The following is a 16043-nucleotide window of genomic DNA, read 5'->3' on the forward strand; positions in this document are numbered from 1 at the left end:
TTGCAGGACTAAGAAGAACAAAGCCAGAATAAATGAATTAGAAACAGAGCAACAACGGAATGGATCAATAGACGCAAGAGCTGCTTCTTTAAAGAATAAAATAGATGAATCTGATAAGGCTAACGTGTAAGTAGGGAGCAGATGCAAATGCACGCAATGAATGAGGGGGTATGTGCACAACTGTAGCGGCTGTTAGAATTTAAGAGACAATGGTGCAGAAATCTCTGCTAATAGGTTAAAAATAAGAAGCAGTAGAGAAATATCCAGGAAGATGATGTAGAAGAAAAAGATCAGATTCTGTAATGTGTTTTGAGACTATTTCTGTAGTAATCACAATGAAATGACTTGTATGACCTGAACAAGGAAGAAAACAGACTTTTCCTAATTTCATGGAAATCTGTAGCATTTAAATACAGCTGGTTGGGTTATTATTTGAAAATAATTGAATCCATAGTGAGTTAAATATTTTTAGATTAAAGAACAAATTTAACCTCCTGTTCCAGACAACTCTAGTTACAACTAGAACAAACTATTTTTGTATCACAGACCTTACCAAACCAGCAAAAAACACTGATGCCAGAATCTGATAAAGTTCAGGGGGAGAAAAGAAAGCTATTAACATAGTTATAAAAATCCTAAGTAAAATATTAGTAAACTGAAGCCAGTAAACAAAAGAATAATCTGCCTTGATCAATTAGTTTATTCTAGAAGTATAAAAGATAGTTCAACTTTTTAAGGAATTGAATTAATCACCTTGATAGATCAAAGGAGAGAAATCATGATTATCATAAAGAAATATGCAAAATCACTTGATAAATTTCAGACAGCTTTCCTGATTTAAAATTTTGGGTAAAGCAAAGAATAGGAGAATTCTTCCTTTATATGGTAAAATACATCGATCTCCACCCTTCCTTTATATGGTAAAATATATCAATCTCAAAATAGGCACATAGAGCAGCTTCCCACTGGATGTTTGTAAATGTCAAAATAGGCACATAGAGCAGCTTCCCACTGGATGTTTGTAAATGTTAAATTTAAAAGTATTACTGTCAAAAGTTGAGGAAATTCTGGGTCATCAAATGACATGTTAACGTCAGGACTAAGCAGGAGTGCCTTTTATCACTAGTATTATTGAGCACTTTGGGGAGGTTTTGTGCAGTAAAATAAGATGCTAAGTGAGTGTAAATATTAAAAAAGACCTTGATATAATTACGTGTAGATGGCTCAGTTATCCACCGTGTAAATGAAGACACTAATAGAGCTGTTAAAAGTTCAATAATGTGGACAGATGAAATCTTCAGCTCTAGTCAGCTAAGAAGGCAGAAGATTAACAGTATGCTGTATTTCTGCCTGGGCCACTCTCCCAATCCTGCCACCCTGCCATGGACCTTCACCTCTTAAGTCCTTAATCTCGCTTAGATCTGCCTTCACTCTTTCATGGCAGACAGCCAACCAACACCTCCATTGCTTTGCTGGAGGGTGGCCTTTTGCAAATTGCTTAGGCTGTCTGCCTCGTTTTCCTCTTCTTTAAAATGGGGGTTGGAAGGGTGCCTTTATACACGGTGACTATATCGGTATTAGCTGACGTTACTCAGTCCTCTGGAGGCTTTTCCTGAGCACACACACCTCTTCTCCTGATTATGCTCTAGGTCATGACTCTTAAACTGTTGCATTCTGACATTTTTTTATGTGGCTCTGATTACTGTCAGCTTCCCCACTGAATGCTGTATACAAGGACTGGGGTCATTTATGGTTTTGACGACCATTGAGGCTAAGGCCGTGACTGGAACATAGTAGATGCTCAACAAATAATAGATTCAACCACCGATGAATCTGTGGTTATCAAGCGATTTTTTTTTTTTTAAGATCACAACAGACTTGAACGTGTACATCCTGTATAAAAATTATAAAATTCCACATAGGTTAATAAAAGATTAAATTTTGTAAAGAAGTCAAGTGTTTCTCCCCTCATTAATCTACAATTTTAATGCAATTCTAATAAGAATCATACAGAGCTTTTTGTTTTGGAACCGTAACAAAATGACTGAAGTTTATCTGAAGGAAGAATGTTTATCCTAATAGCCAAGAAATTTTTTTTAAAAAAAGGTGATGAGGCTTTGCTTTTACATTAACATGTATGCACTCATTGTAAGGCTATAGTAATTGAAACAATGATACTGAAGTCAGAATAAACATCATTATAAGGGATTAGAAAGTTTACAAAACAAAACAACAAAATGCAGGTTTATTGTAGAGAATTGAAATTTTATGTCTAAAGTATTAAATTAAAATGATATATAATCTCACCAAGTTTAAATTTAAATAATGTAGAAGAAAACGTAATCATATGGTGAAGTGTTTACATTATATTATTAAGTTAAAAGGGCAGCTTACAAAACAATGTAGCTCATTCAATTCTCACAACCTCATGATAACAATAGTAGCAAACATTTTTTGAGCTCCTTCTTTGTGTCAGAAACTATACCACATGCTTTACTTATATTTCCTTATTTAAATCTCACAACCACCCCTGTGATGTAGATAATTTATTACTGACCCTGTTTTACAAATGACGAAACTGAAGATTGAGGAGGCTTAAGTCAGTGGCTAAGAGCTAGTAAGCAGTGGCAGAGAACAGGAATTCAAACCCAGCCACCTGATTTCAGAATTATCACTCTTAATTATACACACCAAAATTTTCATGGTGGTTCTCAGCGCGTGGTGGTATTCTAAGTGACTTTTATTTACATTTTGTGATTTTTCTGTATTTTCTACAATGACCGTGAATAATTACTATAATTTTTTAGAAATGTCCATGTAGAGATTGAAGAGTCATCTGTCAGAGCTATTGCAGAAGGTAGATGTAAATCATCTCAAAGATTCCTTTAAAAAAAAGAGTCTAGAAACAGATCCCAGTGACTATAATGTGTTATAAAGGTGGCATTCAAATCGATAATTTCATAAGTAGTCCTGAGGTTAGAAAGTAGGTAATTAGAAATTCTTCTCTAAATCTTAGGCCAGAATAGATCAGATGACTTACAAATTAGCAAAGGATATAAGCAATTTACAAAAGAGATACAAATGGCCAATAAACCAAAAGTTTAATCTTACTAGTACTATTTTCAGATTGGAAAAGATAAGAATGGCACTCCTCTGAACAGAGGGAAATAGTGGTGTTATACGCTGCGAATGGGAATGAAATTATTAAGTATTGGGATGGAAATGGAGCAATATATATGGAAAGTCTTAAAATTGTTTACACCCTTTGCCTCAGCAATTACATATGTTATACTTTAGTTTAATTGCCCAGTTGTGTAATTTTGCAAAAAATATAGGCCAAGGATACTCATTGAAAGTGTCTGTATTAAGGAAAAAAGAAAGGACATCCTAATTATCCAATGATAGGGGTATGGTTAAATTCCATGCAATGGAATACTGTGCAGACATTTAAAATTAAGTAAATGTTTGGACTTCCCTGGTGGCGCAGTGGTTAAGAATCTGCCTGCCAATGCAGGGGACGTGGGTTTGAGCCCTGTTCCGGGAAGATCCCACATGCCGCGGAGCAACTAAGCCCATGCACCACAACTACTGAGCCTGTGCTCTAGACCCCGCGAGCCACAACTACTGAGCCCACGTGCCACAACTACTGAAGCCTGCGCACCTAGAGCCCATGCTCCACAACAAGAGAAGCCATCGCAATGAGAAGCCCGCTCACCGCAAGGAAGAGTATCCCCCGCTCGCCGCAACTAGAGAAAGCCCACGCACAGCAACGAAGACCCAACGCAGCTAAAAATAAAAAAAAAATTTTTAATTAAAAAAAAAAATCAGTACACCTGAAACTAATATTTTAAATCAACTATACTTCAATTACAATAAAAAATAAAATTATGTAGATGTTTATTTATTGAAACTAAAAAGAATTCCATAAAGTGGAGAGATTGTTAGAAGAGAGTACAGCCATGTCTATATAGTGCTTTGCACAGTACTCAACATGTGGTGAGTTCTCAAATGGTATCTTTTTTAAAAGGTAAGGGTGACAGGTTATTGATTAACGTATATCCAACTGCCTATCAGCAAGCATTGCTGGTTCTTCATTCTTGTCAGACTAAAGGCTTTCTCTGGGTCCATGACTTCCTAGTCTGACCACTCACCTTCCAAACTCATATCTTTTATTTTCCAGCACCAACTCCCTCCTCTAGCTAGGGTGGTCTGCTCACTGCCCCTTTGCATTTGCTTGCCTTTGTGTTTCTGTACACCACTCATTCTGCCTGGACTATCCATTCCCTTCCTGCCCGCCAGTCTGAACCCATCCATCCTTTAAACCCCGCTGTGCCTCGTGAGACGTAACATTCCGGCTTCAGTCCCTGCTCCCCACCAGGGCTCTTGGATCCATCATGTCCTTCTCCTGTCGTTAGGATACACACATGTGAGAATTCAGCTAAATTGGTTCACGTGCTTCCCTGAACATAATTTTGTGCTCTTTAATGACTGCTGCCTTAGAGCATATTTTAAAAAATAAGTTGTTGAGGCAGAATTCACATAATGTAAAATCAACCATGTTCAAGTGAACAGTTCAGTGGCATTTAGTACATTGACCAGGTAGTGCAATTACCTCAAAACATTTCCATCACTCCAAAGTAAACTCCCTTGCCCATCAGGCAGTTTCTCTCCATTCCCTCCTTCAACCGCCAAGGTGCATACTGTGTCTATGGATTTGCCTATTCTGGACATTTCATATAAACGGAATCATACAATATGTGACCTTTTGTGTCTAGTTTCTTTCACTTAGTTTTTGTTTTGGAGGTTCTTCCATGTTGTAATATGTATCAGTACTTCATTCATTTTTAAAAAAAATATTTATTTTTGGCTGCGTTGGGTCTTAGTTGCGGCACATGGGATCTTTCGTTGTGGCACGTGGGTTTTCTCTCTCGAGTTGTGGCACACAGGCTCCAGAGCGTGTGGGCTCTAGTCGCAGCGCGGGATCTCTAGTTGTGCCACATGGGCTCAGTAGTTGCGGCGTGCGGCTTCGTTGCCCCGCGGCATGTGGGATCTTAGTTCCCCGACCAGTGCTCAAACCCACGTCCCCTGCATTGGAAGGAAGATTCTCAACCACTGGACCACCAGGGAAGTCCCCACTTCATTCATTTTTAAGGCTGAATAATATTCCACTCTATGTGTATACCACAATTTGTTTATCCGTTTTCTGTTGGTGGACATTTAGGCTGTTTCCACCTTTTGGTTATTGTAAATAGTGCTGCTATGAACATGTGCATATGTGTGCTTGAGTCCCTGTATTCAGTTCTTTGGGGTACGTACCTAGGAGTGGAATAGCGGGACCAGGTGGTAATTCTGTCTTTAACTTTTTGAGGAACCAACCAACTCTACAGTGGCCACACAGTTTTACACCCCCATCAGCATTGCACAAGGGTTCAATTTCTCTGCCTCCTTGCCAGCACTTGTGATTTCCCGTTAAAAAAAAAATTATAGCCATCCTAGTGGGTGTGAAGTGGTACCTCCTTGTGGTTTGATTTGCATTCATTAGTTAATAATGATGTAGAGCATCTTTTCATGTACTCAGTGGCTGTTTGTATATCTTTGGAGAGTTGCTGGTTCAAGTCCTTTGCCCGTTTTTAAAATGGGGTTGTCTTTTTCTTGTTGAATTTGAGGAGTTTTTAGATATTCTGGATACTAGATCCTTAGCACATACCTTTTAACATCAGGTCTTCCTGGCTTGACTTTGTTCCCCTCTTTGTGATTTTTTTTTTTTAACCTCTGGGAAATGCTGCCACATAGGAGGTATCCCATGAAAGGATCTTTACAGCTGTGTTCACTGTTGTGAGGACAATCACTGATGCGTGTGTGAGATACTTGGAAACTATAAAGTGTTACCCATTTGTAGAGGTGGAAGACAGGATGCCCCTTTTAGTGTTTTGTACACTTGTCCTTGTTTTGAGTTTGTGGATTCTTCACATTGCAACTCATAGTTAAGGACCTAAGAGCCATAAATCTAAGGTGAGGAGAATAACAAAGACTGTTTGCTTTTCAGAGTCATCCTTTTTGAACTTCCATGACTCCGACTGCGAACCCAAAGGATCACCACCCTGTGACTCTTTGCTTTCCCTCAACACTGAAAAGATTCTGGTATGCATCTTCTATGCCTTCTGTTTCTGTGACCTGAAACATGGTGATACTAGTTCCAAAAGGTGGAGATCGCGTCTGTTTATCAGCTAGGAGCTGAGTCCAGTTGCATAAGATAAAGATTGGTCATCTGGTGTTTAGTCACATTGAATTATTATGTCTTATGAATTGATGGTTGGTCATTCTGGACCTAGGACTCTTTACTTTTAAGTTCCAAGGAATAAAGGAGATCACGGCTGAACCTTATTTCTAGGAGCCTTACGGATTTGAAGGTAGTGTATAATCTTATTTTTCCAGCCTTTGCCTGTGTATCTTTTATATCTATGTTTTTTTAATCAGTACCAACTAAGCTGTACAAGAGACCTCTCCATTCCAGGGATGAGTACCTGACACTGTGCCACGTAACGTGCATCTGCCTATCGTGCTAGCATGTGTCCCCCTCTGGCCCGCCTGCCTCAAGGTGCCAGGGTATTTTTGTTCACACTTAATTCTGTGAGGCTGTTATTCTTTCAGTGCCCAAGGTTAACATTTTTTCTTCAGGCCTTTTCCTTCAGCATCCACATAGATATTGTTGGCTTCTTTTGTTTAAAATTTCCCTTTAGGATACTCTTTTCTTTTCCACACCAAGCTCTGCCTTTTCATGTAAGAACTACTCAATATGGGTAGAAACTGCAAACTAGAGAATGATCAACTGATTTTACTTAACTCATTGCATAGCCGTCAACGTGGTCTATGGAAAAACTTTTGAATTAGCTTGTCCCAAACCAGAATGGGCTAACTTGTGAAGTAGTGAGTTGGCCATCACTGAAAACATTTAACTAGAAACTGGATAATCCCCACTTGGAGAAGTGATTAGATTCTTAGAGTTATTAGGGACCTTCTTGCTGATAGTAAGTCAAACGTTATCTACTGTTTTCCTTTCCAGTTTAAGATGGCACTAGCTAGTAACCTATGGGGGAAAGCTTATCAGTCTAGGCCTTGTGTTTTTCCTAGGTTGAAAACATGGGAGTTAAACTCTTCATTTATTCATTCATTTTCCAGATATTTATTTTGCACCTATTTTTGTCAAGCGTTGAGCTAAGTAAGTACTTAGGCAGAGAGTGGTGAGCCAGATAGGCTTGGTCCCAGCACTCAGGGCTCTATAGCTACTAATCAAATAATTATACAAGTAAGCATAGAAGTATAATTGTGCAAATCATACGAAGGAAAAACAAAGGGTCAACATAATCTCCCTTAAGTTCGGGGTATCAGGCAAGACAGCTTTCAGGAATTGAAACATGAGCAGGGACCTGGCAGGTGGATTGGAGTTAGTCTACTAGCAATGTGGGGTTGTGTGTTTAAACTTCCTTGATCATAGCTGCTCCACTCTGTACACAGAAGATATCTGTAGATGCAGTATTAGACGTGGGGAAGATTCTTTTTGGTCAGGAAATTAATTTGTCCGTACTATACTTTTCCTGCCCACTTCTGTTACAAATTTTATTTCTAATATAATAAAAGCACTTTAAAATCAGATACGCTCTTCAGTATATTCTTAATGTTGCTTAGTAAATGATTTCTTCTTTTTATGGGATTTCATTTCTGTTCTCTTCCCATCTTTTTGCACAAAGGCTTGGCAAGTGGTTGCCAAGACCTTTGTTGAATACTGGATGAAATAATAATAAGTGTTTAAAGTATTAAAAGCGTTGTTTATAGACCCCTTTCCTTGGCTCTAAGCAATTTATTAAGTAGAAAATGTTTTGCACTTACGTGTTTGTCTGTAAGCAGCTGGTAAAGAGGAAGGACTTGTGTCTGGTCACACCTGGAAATATGTACAGTGCTGTGCTGCCCTCACGTGTTGTGGAATCTACCACTTCTTAAAGAAGCCGGATGAGGTTCCCATGTGTGGAAGCTCCCAGCTATAGAGCAAAGCAAGAAAGAGCTGACAGAGTTCCCCTCTAGCCATCGAGGTTTTACTGGAAGAAATAAAGTATAAACATTCCCAAAGCAGTAGAATTTTCAGGCGTTTCATTTTGTTTGGGGTCCTGAATGGAATGAGGTGAGAACTGAGTCTCCTGAGATGGGATGCCCTTCTGACCTGTATCTTTTAACTTGTGTTCTAAGTAGAGGTAGCTTATTCTTGACTTGTTTTATAGGCAAACCAAAAACCACTCTGTATCTGGACATCAGTCTTGACTTTAAGAGTGCAGGGAATATAGGTGGAAATACCTGTTACTCTGTTGAGTCAGTGAAGCCCAAGAGACCATGGCTAATGAGTACCAACCATTAGCTAAAGAGCATATCCATCAGTCAGAAGAGTCACCTGTGTAGAATTATTTGGCTGTCATACATGCCTGTAGGCATCTGTACAATGGATTAACAAAAAGAGGAATTCAAATACTTGAGATGTCACTGGGTGCTGATTGTAAAGTTTTGCCAAAGGCGACATCTTTAGTCTTGTATTATCTTAGCTTTTCCTGTCTATGTGTGTGTACAAGTTTTAATCATATCTTAGGTGAATCTGGTATGAAGTTATCATTTTAATGTGTACCCTGTAGGCTAAGCATATCACAGCTTAGCGTTGACAGTCAAATCTTCTGGCAAAGTGACAGCTGTTTGCATAATCAGACATGATTTGTCTCCAAAACACAATAGAGCCGTCATTTTGTATGTTGGACCATTGCTGCCCATAAAATCATTCCAATTACTAAGCTAACTTACTTACTTTGTTTTTCCGTAGCTTCCGCTTTTGCTTTAGCTTTTCTGCCAAGTGTGCATATGCGTGTCTGCATATGCATCAAGTAGGATGGTTATGTTCATGGCCTGCTATGCATTATTTAATAGCATGTCTTGTTTCTTGGTCAGGTTTTGCTGGTCCTATTATGGTGTCATCCCTGTACCACCTATAGCTTTTTTTTTAAGATTTTTTTGATGTGGACCATTTTTAAAGTCTTTATCGTATTTGTTACAATATTGCTTCTGTTTTATGGTTTTTTTTGGTTTGTTGGCCACGAGGCGTGTGGGATCTTAGCTCCCCAACCAGGGATCGAACCCGGGCCCCCTGCATTGGAAGGCGAAGTCTTAACCACTGGACCCCCAGGGAAGTCCCAACAACCTGTAGCTCTTGCTTCTAAAATATTTTTAGAGTTTAAAAAGCAATATTCTGGGGGACTTCCCTGGTGGCGCAGTGGTTAAGAATCCACCTGCCAATGCAGGGGACATGGGTTCGAGCCCTGGTCCGGGAAGATCCCACATGCCACGGAGCAGCTAAGCCCGTGTGCCACAACTACTGAGCCTGCACTCTAGAGCCCGCGAGCCACAACTGCTGAAGCCCGCGCACCTAGAGCGCGTGCTCCGCAACAAGAGAAGCCTCCGCAATGAGAAGCCCACGCACCGCAACAAGAGGAGCCTCCGCAATGAGAAGCCCGAGCACCGCAACAAAAAGTAGGCCCTGCTCGCCGCAACTAGAGAAAGCCTGCGTGCAGCAACAGAGACTCAACGCAGTGAAAAATCAATAAATTTATTTAAAAAAATATTCTGTTATCAAGCTACTTTGGAGACCAAACATTAGAATGTGATCTTTGTAACATGATCCATGTCACTGAGTAGTCTGTGGAGGGAGCTTTGGAACAGCCGGGAAGATTAATCCCCATGAAAGTAAAAAGATAGGTGTTCCTGGAAACCGAAAACCACTAGTGATAAGGCGAGGAAGCAAATCAGTTACAGCACAAATTGTGTCCCTGAAGTACATGATTGATATGACTTAATGTGAAGATTTTCTTGCTTTCATATAAATCAAATATAGCTTTAATTTTTTTAAATACAGGTTTCATGGTAAGTTTCTCCTCATCTGCGATAAGCTAAAATGTATGTTTGTTTTTATTTCAGAGCCAGGCCAAGTCTATTGCCGAACAAAAGAGATTCCCATTTGCTACTGATAATGACAGCACAAATGAAGAGTTAGGTGAGACTTGACTCGGGGGCTGTTCCTGGGATATTTGCCTAGAATTTATGATCAGATGCAGATCAGGTAGGCAGGATGGTGAGGCAGAAAGAGCACAGAGCCTGGCTCTGCCAGCACGACAGGTTTGATCTTGGGTAGGGCATTCAACCCTTGTGAGGGTCTCCGTACTATAAGTCATAAAATAAAAGGTCTGGGTGGAATCCGTAAGGACTGTTCCACGTCTGTGTTTCTATGGAGATTAATAATTATGGTAACGAGTTCTTATGAGCTATTAGCGTTCATTAGAAGGTTATTTGTGTGCTGTCATCAAATATGAACAATAGAGAAGTGAAAGCAGGAGAGAATCACACCCACTTCAGTCTTCTGTGTAATAAAGTAGCTAGGTTTGAGTTAATTTTACTCATGGGGCCAATCAGTTATTGTTGGGTCTAAGCATGTGGGTGTAGAAAGTTGAGTTCATTCTAATCTGCAAATGGGTCATGCAGTTTGGCTTGTTCAAGGCACGTCTCAAAACGGTCTGGTTTCGCCAGTGTCTGATATGCTCTGGGTGTGTCTCCATCAGTGCCTAGTCAGCTCACACTTGAAAGAGTGGAAACAAAATTGAATAGAGCGCTGAACACTGCAGCTGGACAGATTTCACCTAAGTGCGTGCTCCTGCATGTTGCCTGGTGGCCCAAAGCACCTGCAGAAATTTTTTTCTGTCCAATTTACACATAACCATTTTATCCTTTCTTCTGCCATACGCATTGTATATTAAGACTGAGCACTTCTTGTATTGGCTTCTTCCTTTGTTAGTGCAGATAACTGAGAGTTGACTATTTTGAAAGTATTAATCCCTTTTTGTTTATATTCTTTGAGTGGACTTTGAGAATTAATTATCCTTTAAGGCATCAGATTTGGTCTCTGTTGTAGTCCTTGGATTCTGTTCAGCCTTATATTCATTTATTAAATACTGAATTAAGAGCCTAACGTGTGCCAGGCCTGTCCTGGGCTCTAAGAATAATCCTAGTACACCCTGGGATAGGATAAGCCCTGAGCTGGCTTAGGAGCTTTTGAACCTCAGTATTTTTTTTTCTTGGAAAAATGACCTCTGTCAACATACATGTTGTGGGGAGATGTGGAATTGCTGGTTATTAACAATTTCTGGGAGATTCCAGCTCTCCTAGTTTTTTCTTTATTTTTTTGAACTCCCACAACCAAATTTAGATCCTAGTACGAATAGTTATTTATATTTGTCCAAGATTTAGATTACATTTTAATGCATACTTTTGGGTTTTTCTCAAAAAAATATTTACTTTTAGATGGAAAGATTTGAGAGCTGCATTTGATTTTATTTGAGTGGAGTTCAGTAGGCTAGCCAAGGACGACAATTTTCAACATGTTCCTAAGTATAACATCCGCTAAAGCCGTATTTGTTTTTATGGGTCACTTATTCATTTGTTCATTCAACAGATATTTACTGATTATGGGAAGATAGATAGGAAATTCTGAAAATTTAGATCTGAAAGGAATCTAAGAAAATTTTCTACAGGCTTGTTAAGCAAGACCCAGAGAGTCATGAGAGTGACTGAGGTCCCCGTGGTGACACAGCCAGTGAGTGGTGGGGCCAGAATCTGAGCCCAGATCTTGGCTTTCTAAAGGATCTTCCTACACTCAAAAATGCACAAGTTTATGTTTCAGTCCCTGTTCATCCAATCAAGGAATTCAAGCCATTTTGCAGTCCGGCCCCGTGCACAGTAGTTTCAATGCAGCCCAGATTTTTCTCAGGGTAGCGTGTTGGTGAGGAGGGTGGGTCCTGGAGCCAAGCAGCCTGTTTCCTTTGTCTCACTGCATGCTGTCTTTGGACAGTTTAAATGCTTCATTTCCTTGTCTGCAAATGGGGATGACAGTTGCACCTACCTCACTGTAATTAAGGAGTAAATGGGTTATAATACATGTATATAATTAGGATTGTGCCTGGCACGTATTAAAAGTACTGTACGTGTAACTATTATTGTTGTTGTTGTTGTTTTTACTACTAATGCTGCTGATCTCCACCGAAGAGGTCTCTGGTTATCTCCTTGTCTGCTACAACTACCTGAATAGTATCCATTCCCATTATTCTGAATAGGAGTTTGAGCTTAATTATCTTTTCAAAGAAATTAGGATGAAAACAGTCCTCTTTTCATTTGAAGAATGCCCCCAAAAGCTCTCATATTATTATGATACTCGATGTTTCTGAATTTTACTTTTCTCAGGTTAGTTATAAAGATACTCTGAATCTCTTTCTGCATTTACTGTTTTTACTACTTTTTACTTTCAGGGAATTTAAACTCTGAATGACATTAAAAGTTTTAGTTGCCCATCTTCTTGAACACGTAATTATGTCCTTGAATTAGAGGGTTGCATAAAGCTTTTTTTGCAAAGAAATATGATCAAAATAGTATTATATTGAGTTAGGAATACAATTTTTCAGGGATATTTGGGGCTTTAGAGAGGGCAAATATTATAGATAGAAATGTAATCTAGAATATTAAAATTTATTGGTTTTTTTGACAGGTGAAAAAGTTTAGTCAAAATTGTGCCATGTTTTAAGAGATATTCACGGCTCTAATTTCAAAATACCACTTACATAAACAACTTGATTAAAAACTATTTGTGATCTTTAGAGTATATTTTGAGTAGTGTCTTGACTATATTTTGAATAGAAGAGCTAGGGAAAAGACTAGTGGTCTCTTGCAGTGGTGTGAATTATATCTACAGTTGAGCATTATATTAATATATATTAATTGGAGCCTCTGTTTTTGTTCTTACTAGGTAATTGGCAGTAAATTCAGCACCTGCAGGAATCGAGATATGTGATGCTATTTGGGTATTTCTTCCAACTTTCACAGTCAAGTCACATTGCCATGTTATATGGATATTATTCAGGCTTATTACTAGCTCTTTTGTATACATAGATAAGAGACATCATAAAGATTATTTGGTATTTGAAAGTGAGTGATGGGCTTAGAAAAAGATAATTACTTCTTGTAGGCAGATGTTTTATAGATGGCTTTAATAATTTAAATCTAGATGGAACTAGACGACTGATTAGCAAGTGCTGAGTGGTAGGAGAATTCAATTACGTCTTATTAACTTCTAGGTTTTCTTTAACTGCTTCTAGTCGTTGGAGCTGCCTTTTAAGATTTGGTAAAGAATTTCGTTACCAATTCCAGTCTGAGATCCTTTGTTCGTTCCTTTAATGTTTCTGTATTTTTTCATAGCTATTGCATATGTGTTGATTGGCAGTGGTCTCTATGATGAAGCAATAAGACATTTTTCAACAATGCTTCAGGTAATTTTTCTTCTTAATTATTTAATTGCAAGTTTATAGTCACGACAAAAATATGGACTTATGCATAGCTAAAGTGCTGCAATAAAACATGGATTTTAAGATTTTACAAGAAAGTAAAGGAAATCAGCCCTGACCGAGCACTCTCTTAGTGCAGGCCTTGTAACATGCTCTCATTTAATCTTTGCAGTATTACTTTATTTTAAAGGAGGAAAATGAGATCTAAGGAGATCAGGCAATTTGCTTGTAGTCTCCCCACCATCAGGTGGCAGAGGTGAGATTCAAACCAAGTTTCAAAAAGACAAACGTTAGCTTCAGCTCATTTTCCTCTCTATCTTGATATCTCCCATGAGATGTGGACACTGGAAATTCTTGGAGTTACGGATGTTTACTCTCCATGCAGGAGTTGATCTGCATACTTAAGTCCACTCGTGGATTTGTTTCTCACCTTAAAGTATAATTATGAGACTCTTCAGTGGAAGTATTGGGCATCTATTGATTGATGGCTGTGTTAAAATCCGGTACAGACCAAGTGCTTTCATACGCAAGTATAAGAGTTGCCTAGGAGACCTGCAATGCAGCCTGACATTGCTGGCTGTGTATCTCGGGTCATGATTTAACTGTACTCTGGTAGATGCCTGGCCATTATCCATTCTCTGTCCAGGAGGGTCAGGTAGAATTAGAAATACCCAAGTTCTCATCTACTCTGCTGCTTACTAGCAAGTTATTTAACCACCTGGATTATAGGCATAATAATAACTACCTCCAAAAATATTCTCGTTCAGTTTGAATGAAATATCTTAAAAAGTACTTTACTAGGTGCCTGGCACATAGTAAGTGCTCAGTTAATTTCAGCTATTCAAAGGACCATTCTGGCATATTCATCTGTGCTAATACAGTAAGAGCCAATAGATAGTTTACAATCCAGCAGGCAGACTTAATTTTAAAGTATTATTTTTGAAATTTTTGCTCTGCTTTTGTTTTCTCTTTTTAAACATATGATTAATTATGTTGACAATTCTATCTTCACTCTCAAATAATCAATAAGATATTTTTATAGTTATTACTTTAAAGTGCTTAGATCCAAGCAGCTATGTGTTTGAATGGTCATATGGAATAATATTCTTCATTGGAGTTTAAAGTGCAATGGGTAGATTATAAAGTTTTAAAACTCGCCTTTCTGTTTAGCATTGCAGTATTTAAAAAGGTAAGAAAGCACTTTAACACCCTGGTTTGAAAGGGAGGTTTTGATACATTTATAGGAGCAAATGTCAGTTAATTTACGGTAGCCAACAGAAGACAACAGTACAGGCTTGCAGACGTATTAGCAATTCATTTAACTTTTTGAAAAATATTGTTATCAGTCTAGCTGAAGGCAATATAACAACGTTAAAGAAAAAACTTTAAGTAATAAAAAATTTCCTAATTCTGCCCCTCTACCATTATTTAAGTTTATGGCCTTTTCAAAGTATGCATTTGTTTTTTATAATCTGAACTTATGTACTATTTTGTATTACTTTTTTACTTAATTTTATAAATGTTTTTCAGTATTTCTCTACAGTCATTTTAGTGACTCTATAATATCTCTGTTGTCCATTTATTATTGTAAAACCTATTTTTCTTGCAATTGCATTCAGAAAGTAGATCAGAGTTTTTCTCTTTGTGCTAAGAAAAGATATTAATATATTGAAGTTTGATATAACATTTTCATCAATCTGCGTTGGGTTGCTTTCGACTGGTAAATTTTTCTTTGAGAATGTGTGGATTATAAGGTTGGACTGGTGATTTTGGTGATTCAAGCTACGATGGGGCAAGAATAGAGGATGGTGGAGCCGCAGAAAGTTCAAATGCTACGGGTCCACAGAAGACAAGACTGCGTCGTCATTCATAACACGTCTTTACGTGGGAATTCAATGCCTTTGGCTTTCCTGCTGGTGCTCTCCTTGGGGATGTCTCTCTTCCCCTTTGTTTCAGTGCTTCCCAGCCTCTTCTGCATTATAACACATGTGGAAAATCATATGACACAGTGGAGTAAGCGGGAGCAAATTTAGAGGCATCCAGATAGAGCTTGGTGAAAATCTGTCACATTTTCTTTATGTTATATGACTATGATAAATACAAAGGTTTGATATTAAGTGCTAAAATTCTTTTTTAAAATTTTAATAAGAGATCTGATCCTGCTTTTCTGGACATAACTTTTCCATATTGGTCTTTATGTTTGAAACTGATGCACATAATTCCTGTTTAAGAGCTTTTCATTGATTTCTTCAAATTTTTGATAGCCAATCTCATCAAGAAACTGTACAACCACGTGGTAGCAAGTGTCCAAAGAATAGTTATTGCTACTTCTCTAATTGACCAAAACTCCTTTTCTTACCATGAATCAGAATTTGCATAAATCAGTCTCTTTATGTTGTATTTTTAAAGTATGACCATTCTTTACATCTAACTGCTCTTCCTTTTCTTTTATTGGCAAATACAGCAATACTGGGTCTTGCAGTAATGAAACTGAATTTTACCCCAGCAATACTTTTTCGTATCCAGTATTCAGAATAGTGGTGAAGCGTTTCTGCAAGCGTGGAGGGATGCCAAGTTAGGACTCAGCTCAGCGTCACCAGAGGGTCAATTTTTGTCAGTACGTGCTATCAG

At 38.3% G+C, this 16043-nt stretch overlaps 1 protein-coding gene across 1 annotated transcript in view; it reads left to right on the top strand.

Annotated features, from left to right (window-relative positions):
• The first annotated feature begins 5265 nt into the window (after nucleotides 1–5265).
• The window catches only part of TTC13 (tetratricopeptide repeat domain 13), a 53377-nt gene continuing 42599 nt past the window's right edge, over nucleotides 5266–16043 (top strand). Inside the window, exons 1-4 of the mRNA XM_036828086.1 lie at nucleotides 5266–5308; nucleotides 6047–6141; nucleotides 10006–10081; nucleotides 13327–13397. Coding sequence (XP_036683981.1) covers nucleotides 5266–5308; nucleotides 6047–6141; nucleotides 10006–10081; nucleotides 13327–13397 — 285 coding nt within the window. The remainder of the gene's footprint in view (nucleotides 5309–6046; nucleotides 6142–10005; nucleotides 10082–13326; nucleotides 13398–16043) is intronic.

This window comes from Balaenoptera musculus, chromosome 16 (genome assembly GCF_009873245.2).
Source record: "Balaenoptera musculus isolate JJ_BM4_2016_0621 chromosome 16, mBalMus1.pri.v3, whole genome shotgun sequence".
In the NCBI taxonomy this organism is placed as follows: domain Eukaryota; kingdom Metazoa; phylum Chordata; class Mammalia; order Artiodactyla; family Balaenopteridae; genus Balaenoptera; species Balaenoptera musculus.